Consider the following 7723-nt stretch of genomic DNA (forward strand, 5'->3'; position numbering starts at 1 on the left):
GGACCGGAGGGCGTACGTAAATCGGGGGATTTGTAAAATAGAGGTTGGATTAAAATTGTGGTAACCTTTGACCTAATACGTACATAACGCTCAATATATGTATGTACTGTCTCTTATACACATCTTTCTGTATTCTAGGATTTAGATTCACATTTTCTTATTTCGCACCTCCCCTTAACCCGAGCGGAATCTAGTCTACGCCCCTGTAGTTACTCACCTTCAACATTTACTGCTGTTGTGTTGATTGGCTGTTGTACACTGCCTTCCATCCCTACCCTCTGGATACCTTGCTCAGTTCCAGCTATTAAATAAGGTTCAGGAATTGCTGGAGAAAAATAAAATTAAACTATTAAACAAGTTAAAATAAGGAAGCAGTGATGTTGGTAGGCAATGGGTGAGAGTGGAGTTGAATAGCTTAGTGGTTAAGATGCTTGCCTTCCAGTCCAAGGGTCCTGGGTTCAATTCCTGCCAGTTGCAGGATTTTTTCCTCACGACAAAACAACTCCACTCCCTAAATCTCATATTGAGATTTAGTTTGTGTAAAGCATCGTGTGTGTATGTTTGTCTTGTGTAATGGATTGTCACCTACTGTACAAGTAGGACAGTGATATATATTCACTATTGGCAATCCTTGGCACATGTGTTGTGTGCCTAAAGAAAGAATAATAATAATATTAATAATAATAACAACTGGATAAATTGACATCCGCCATATTTCATTTTAGTAAAGCCTAACCTTAGGAAGGTACATCACATTGTGTCCAAGTGTGGTCTATATAATAGTACACAATATCATTCTTAATTTTCCTTTTGCTGGCACAAAGGAGCTTATATGGATATGTACTGGGATGGATTATTCCATTTTTTTTAAGGGTAATTTTTGCAAAAAAGAAGCCTGGTATAAATGTCAGTTCATCCTGGTAAAATAATAATGACATCACTAAAACTAATCTGTACATGCGAGAACGCATGGATTCTAGGATACAATTAGGCCAAATCTACCTATGGAGAGAACGTAGGATGCCCGGTAGGACGGTCGTGCATGAGTGATTCCGTTCTAGCATCGTGTCCTCAAACAAATCAAAAGCTCCCCAATATTTAGATGGAAGGGTTACATATTTAGAAAATATTACAGTATTTACATACCTGTCTGTAGGGTTTCACCTCTATAGGGTGTCGAAGCTGGCCCGTCACCATCAGGAGTAAAACCAATCACTCTAATTTCATAGGATGTTGAAGCAGTAAGGCTTTCTAGTACAGCAGAGTTGGTTGACGTATTAGTTTCGGAGACTAGAGTATTACCGTTAAAGGCCTGGACACGATAAGACCATCCCTGCCAACTGCCAGTTACTGTAAGAATGTGAATAACAATAACATATTGTTTAAAGGCTTTTGTAGGTTTATTTAACAAGCTTGTTTAGGCAACAAGCTATTTAATATAAGCGGATATTTCGACAGCTCCTGCTATCTTTATCAACACCAAAGTGTTATCAATTTATAAGCTTTTTCATTTAGCAAAACGGTTTCTAAAAGCACCTAACAGAAAGAAAATCAAAATAAAATTCTATTGGTGAAAAAAATGTAATAGATGGTAGACTTAAAACTACATACACTTAAGATCCTATTCAATTCAATTTAATTTATTCACCCTCCAAAAGCCATCGAGGGCTATTATCCACAAGATTACAACAAAATACACAAAATGGATACTCTCACTTATATACTGTACACCAACCACTCCACCCCCCCCCCACCCAACATGGTTAAAGCGGGATCAAGCTTGGTTGTAAAGAACGGCGGTTACACATTGTGTATGTTTGTCGGATCCTCCAATGACAAGTAAACAGAAATTAACATTAGTTGTAAAAAGTACATTAAAAACAAATCATTATAGGTATTATTAACATCACAAAAAAAATAATGTAAATCAACATTAAATAATATTACCTGCCAATTCATCCCAAGCCACAACGGCAGAATTATTAGTAAACAGTGCTTGTGCATTCTCCGGCTGAAGGGGAACAGGGTAGGGCTGCGAGGATGGATGGTCCACAACCATCCCACGGAATTCTGCGTTATCCTCTGGAATTGCAAACTCAATCACCTGATTTGGATCTCCCTTCCCAGTGAAACTGTACATTGCATCTTGAGTAGTGAATTCCACCCAGAAAAAAATATCAGTGTAGCGAACTAAACTGGTGACATTTTGAAAGGTCTGGCCTGAAATATTTTTTATCAGAGTTTGGTCTGTTCCCTGCAGATTAACAGAATATATTTTTTTACCAGCTTCATCAGGGTAATACAGAAGCTTGTCTGTACTGTGCACATAAAATGCTTGGATCTTTGAGTTTGCAATGATCAGCTTCTTATCATTTGTGTTTGTGACCACATTCGTTAGATTCAGTCTGTAGATGCCACTATTCAGCTCTGACCAAAATAAATATCTGAAAAAAAGTTTGAATTTAAAAATCTTATAAAAAGTAAAATACTATAGGGATTTGTTTCAGTAATCATTGATAAGCGGTTTGGGGTAACATTACGTTCCTCTATGCATTACTGTACATTTGACAACAATTAATTATCTATAATATTATTATACATAACTGGGGATTTCCAGAATTTCAGTCAATATACTTTTAAAAATGTTCTCACTTTATCCATTGATCTCTCCTCTATTATTCAATTAATTACCTTTTGTTTTAAAAATTACCATACATTTTGCTTTTTCAATTTATCACATTTGTATTTTTATGTCAATTTTATCTGGACCACAACGAATGTGGCATTCAGAATGAAGAAAGCTGAATAAATAAATAAATAGTTTGGTGATTGAACCTTTTCCAGTTATAGGGCGACCCCTAATTTCACATCAATTACAGAGACACTGTGAGTATTCCATTATAATAATCTTTGTGTTTGGCTGCCCTCAATGTCAACATTTGTAATGACAAAATCAGTTTTCTTACAAATTTGTTCAAAGTTCAAAGTAAAAGAGCACGATTGATGTTGGTGATTGTTTATTAAAATGGCTACAGTCACAAGGCTAATGGTAGAGCACAGACTGGAAAGGTTTAAACAATAACGTTGAATAAACTCTCAAATCTGAACTTACCCATTGGAAGGATCAACTCTGATTTCTGTGGGAGTGGAAAGAAGATTCCCTACAGCCACTTCTATATTTCCACCATCAAAATCACATCTGGAAATCTAAAGAGGTAGAATATTTTTTTTTTTGTTATTTATTCAGAAAACAAAAACCAATAGATTATTATTATTATTATTATTATTATTATATTATTAATAGTAATAAAAAAAATTTTTTTAAAACTAAAAACCAAGATTACTATTATTAATAGTGTACAGTTAATAAAATATATACCGTAAATCCTTGAATAAGTGCTTCAGTACTTTGCCTATTTGAGAGTGGCACTTATTAAAAAAATATTGGCGTGGCACTTTCCATGCCCATTCCCATGTTACCTATCTCACATAAACCGAAAGGTCCACTGATTAATCTCAGATAAGAAAGTATAATACATACTCCAAGTATTGAAATACACGATGGCGTGTATTTCAATACTTGGAGTATGTATTATACTTTCCTATCTCACATATTCCCGTAGTTTGGTAGGCCTATCATAGGCCCTACATCATCGTAAATAAACGTTTATAAATATATGCTTGCCTTTATCGTGTTATTTATTCATTTGATTGAACACGGCATACATTGTATTGAAATCCCTGTTTCTCAAAGTGTTTCATTACACATAGGGTAACTTACTCTCTCTTGATGGAGTGCCGCAGCGCTTATTAAAAATAGAATAATCTTGAATGAGTGCTGCAGCGCTTTACCAAAAAGAATCATGTTAGGTGCAACGCTTATTCAAGAGCGCCGCATATTTGAGGATTTACGGTACAGTATGTAAATAGTAGTTCCTGATAAAATACAAGTGGTGGGCGTCTGAGGGCGCAAGCTTTTTTGGGGGTCATGCACCCACTGTTTATCAAAGCAACAAGTACATAATGGTATTCAAATACAACTGTATATTCCTTTCTATAGTTAGTGTGTTTACTCATTACTTAATAAGAACAGAATCTAACTTTTACCTGATTGTCTTCAATGAAATAAAGCTTTTTGTATAACCAATCAACAGACATCTCTTTTGGATGTTTGGTACTGATGTAAATGATTGTTGATTGGTTGTCCATTTCTGCCCGTCTATGTATACTTCCAGAATCATCAGCAAAGAAGTAAAGTCTGTCCGTGTAATATACAGCACACCCTACAATACAATAAATTTCACATGGGTATCCAATAAAAAAAAAATTGTCTTTCAATACAGAGATCCTAGGTCATCTTGAAAAAATCTGGACAGCCTCTTGCACTCCCGTAATCAAAATCTCCCGGAACATAAGCAATCTTACACAAATTCAAAATATTTTCATGTTTTTACAATTTTATTATCAATTGTTTCATGCAATTCAGTGCCAACTGGATATCACCATTATGCATCAAAATAAAAATAGATGTGTTAAAGCTCATCCGCTGATCTTTTAAAATATTTATACTAAAATTATTGTTTCTGTTCTTTAATTTAAAACTAAAGACAGATTTTTATGTTTCATTTCATTTCATTTATTTGGTCCAAAGTACATTAAAACTGACCAACACAAAGAGAGGAAGAAACAATACTCAATTGGCCAGACAGGATTGCCAGAAAGTGAACAAAATTACTGTCTAGTAGCTCTCCAATGCCGAAGAGAACATTAAATAGTCAAGCAAAAATATCATTAAAATATAAAAATATATATGTACAAAATCATCAATGAAATCAGTCAAATGTTAATAAGATATAAAAAAGATTAAAAATACAATAAAAATTGAATTATAAGAATTGCAGCACGAAACTATTGTAATCAGTTTTTATTGCTACAATGTTAAGTCACATGCAATCCTAAAAAGAACTAAATGCTATATTCTGCCAGGGAATGATGTGCCTGTAAAGTGCACATACAGGCACATGTACTGTACTTCACAGTCAGGTTACTACAGTTCATATCTTATCAACATCAGCTACAATTTTAAATGGTGGGGTGTAGTGATACTTGCATTTATATATATTTTTTATGATAATTTATAATGAATCTATAATGGAATTAAGTTTAAAAAGGCATTCCTTCTTCTTGAATACCTACAATGTATATATTTTTTTGAAATAAAAATATGATCTTACCGTCGAGTTTAGCAGCGTCTAATTCTAATTCATGAACACTGTTAGCACTCTCCAATGATTCTAACCTTGTGATGTCAAAGGTCGTGAGTGCATTAATGAATTTATCGACAACATAAAAATTATTCACACCAACAACTAAGTTGGGGGTTACCCCCTCATCTGTTAAAGAAAAAAAAAATCATTATGGTATTTACTTTAATATGTACTTTAAATTCATGTATTTATCATTATTATAAATAATAATAATAATAATAATATCCCTCATCTGTTAAAGAAAAAAAATCATTATGGTATTTACTTTAATATGTACTTTAAATTCATATTTTTATCATTATTATACATAATAAAATAATAATAATAATAATAATAATAACAGTAGTAGTAGTCCATAGATTTGGGTTCAAATCCTGATAAGATCAATATTGTTTTTACAGAAACATCTTTTATCAGAAATGGAGGACACATTCAATGATGTATAGATATAAAGCTTTTATTTAATTAATTCTGAAGGAAAAAGTAATATTTTATCATCAAACATCATGGCAAAATAATAAAACTACAAATAAATTTTAAAATCAAACATAAACATACATGTTGGCCTGTGGAGTGTGGTAATGTTTGCTGATGCTGCCGGGCCCAATCCAACACTATTTCGTGCTTGGACGGTCACTGTATAAGCTACACCATCGGCAAGACTTCGGAAAGAATACTCCCTTACTTCTTCCGGTTCTTCTTCTATAACTAGGTCAGTAGAACCATCTACTGGCTGCGCTGTAAGGCGGTACATTTGGATAGGTCCATTAATGAAGAAGGGGGGTTGCCATCTGATCTCAATGCTACTGAATGATGCACTCGTAATACTTACTATAGTAGGCGGACTAGATGGAGCTAAAAAAAAAAAGGAATTATATTTAACCAATGGGAAGATGTTCAGCTCTTAGAGAGAATAAAAAATAAAACTAAAACATTATCTAAACTACATAAATATTTTGAGGTGGCAAACTAGACAGTATTTGTGTTTTCCAAATACTAAATGCAAAAAAATCTATTCAGCCTTGCTACTTATGAGTAGGGGCCCTGAACCCTGGCCACTACAGGCGCCACCCTGGTTACCTACTAGGAGTGGAGTTAGTTTGGTGGTTAAGATGTCTCAAGTTCTATCGTGGCCCTGTGGGAGAACAGTATATTTCTCCTAAACAGGTTTAAGCAGTATAAAGATTATATTATTTTTAAATTTGCATGAAGCATAACACTTTATAAAATACCTAAACTCACCTCCAGATGCAAGTGTCTGAATTGGCAATGACTTATTAGAATAAAGATAATTCAAACTTGTAATAATCCATAAAACCCGGAAATGGTAGTTCACGTATGGAGACAAGTCAGCCACTACTAACATATTGACCTTGATTGGCTGAAATCGATAAAGTAGATGGAGATTATAGATTTCTTTTTTATACATTCATGTATTCATTCACAATCAGTAAAATAAATTTTACTATGCAGTTTGCCATTGATAAAAAACTAACACTGATTCTGACTGTCTGTGAAAGTAACCAACTGTCTAAAAATTTACCAATCATTTTTAAGACGTTGAAACTGGTTGGCAAAGTCAAGAGGATTTCAATTGCTTGGATTATCATACTAACTTGGTCACACACAATAGTTCATGTGGTATCTGAGCGAAACCTAAATTAAGCTGTGTTTTGTATCAGCACTGGAAGAATATTTTCAAAGCATGCATTAATGGAGGCTTAAAGACAAACTTTCTTTTTTTTTCATAAATTGTTTAGCAAAACACGGCGATAATCATAATTCCAAATAAAAATATTTGGACAATTAGTGCACATGCCGCCACAAATATATTGGAATTTAAAAGAATAACATTTTATATTTATTTTGAAATACAGTTTTTCCTGCAATTCGTGACCACCTTTAGGACCTGACAATTTGGGATTTGGTCTCTATTTAAAACCTCTAAATGGAGACCATGGATACGGATAAGACTGGTCTCTAAACAGCATAATTACAGAATAATCAAGCCCAAAATCATCTACAAAGAATCATAATTAGAGGGTGATTAAATTTAAAAACCTCTAAAAACAAAGAACAAAGCATTTCTTTTCTTGCAAGAATTGAATATTTATTTCCTTTGAACTTCGTTCTGCAATCGGTTTCTAAAGAGTGGCACTCACTGTGCCCGATGGCCCTTGGCCCACACGATTCTATAATGCGACGACACGCGCGCAATGGATCGATCTTAACGGTGATACGTTAAGGCTGCCACCAACAATCAGCAGACGGCGTTACATTGTTTATCGCTCACTGGGTTTATTTATTTATTTATTCTGGTTTATTCAAATCGAAACATATTTCGTGGCAACACAAAGGCTGAATTGAGAAATATTAACAAAATTCGACATAAAAAACAATTATAAACTAATTAAAACGATTGCACTCAACAACAAATGAAAATATTTAAAAAACAA

General features: G+C 33.7%; 1 protein-coding gene across 1 annotated transcript in view; it reads right to left on the minus strand.

Moving 5' to 3' along the window:
• The window catches only part of LOC117112977 (proto-oncogene tyrosine-protein kinase ROS-like), a gene marked incomplete in the record, with an annotated part of 43979 nt that overhangs the window by 24586 nt on the left and 11670 nt on the right, over window positions 1-7723 (minus strand). The window contains 8 exon segments of the mRNA XM_033256203.1: window positions 218-325; window positions 1147-1350; window positions 1948-2444; window positions 3113-3207; window positions 4108-4283; window positions 5235-5393; window positions 5826-6122; window positions 6510-6648. Coding sequence (XP_033112094.1) covers window positions 218-325; window positions 1147-1350; window positions 1948-2444; window positions 3113-3207; window positions 4108-4283; window positions 5235-5393; window positions 5826-6122; window positions 6510-6648 — 1675 coding nt within the window.

Source organism: Anneissia japonica, unplaced genomic scaffold (assembly GCF_011630105.1).
Source record: "Anneissia japonica isolate Jap-2015-1 unplaced genomic scaffold, ASM1163010v1 scaffold284795_len787576_cov167, whole genome shotgun sequence".
NCBI classification, from domain to species: Eukaryota; Metazoa; Echinodermata; class Crinoidea; order Comatulida; family Comatulidae; genus Anneissia; species Anneissia japonica.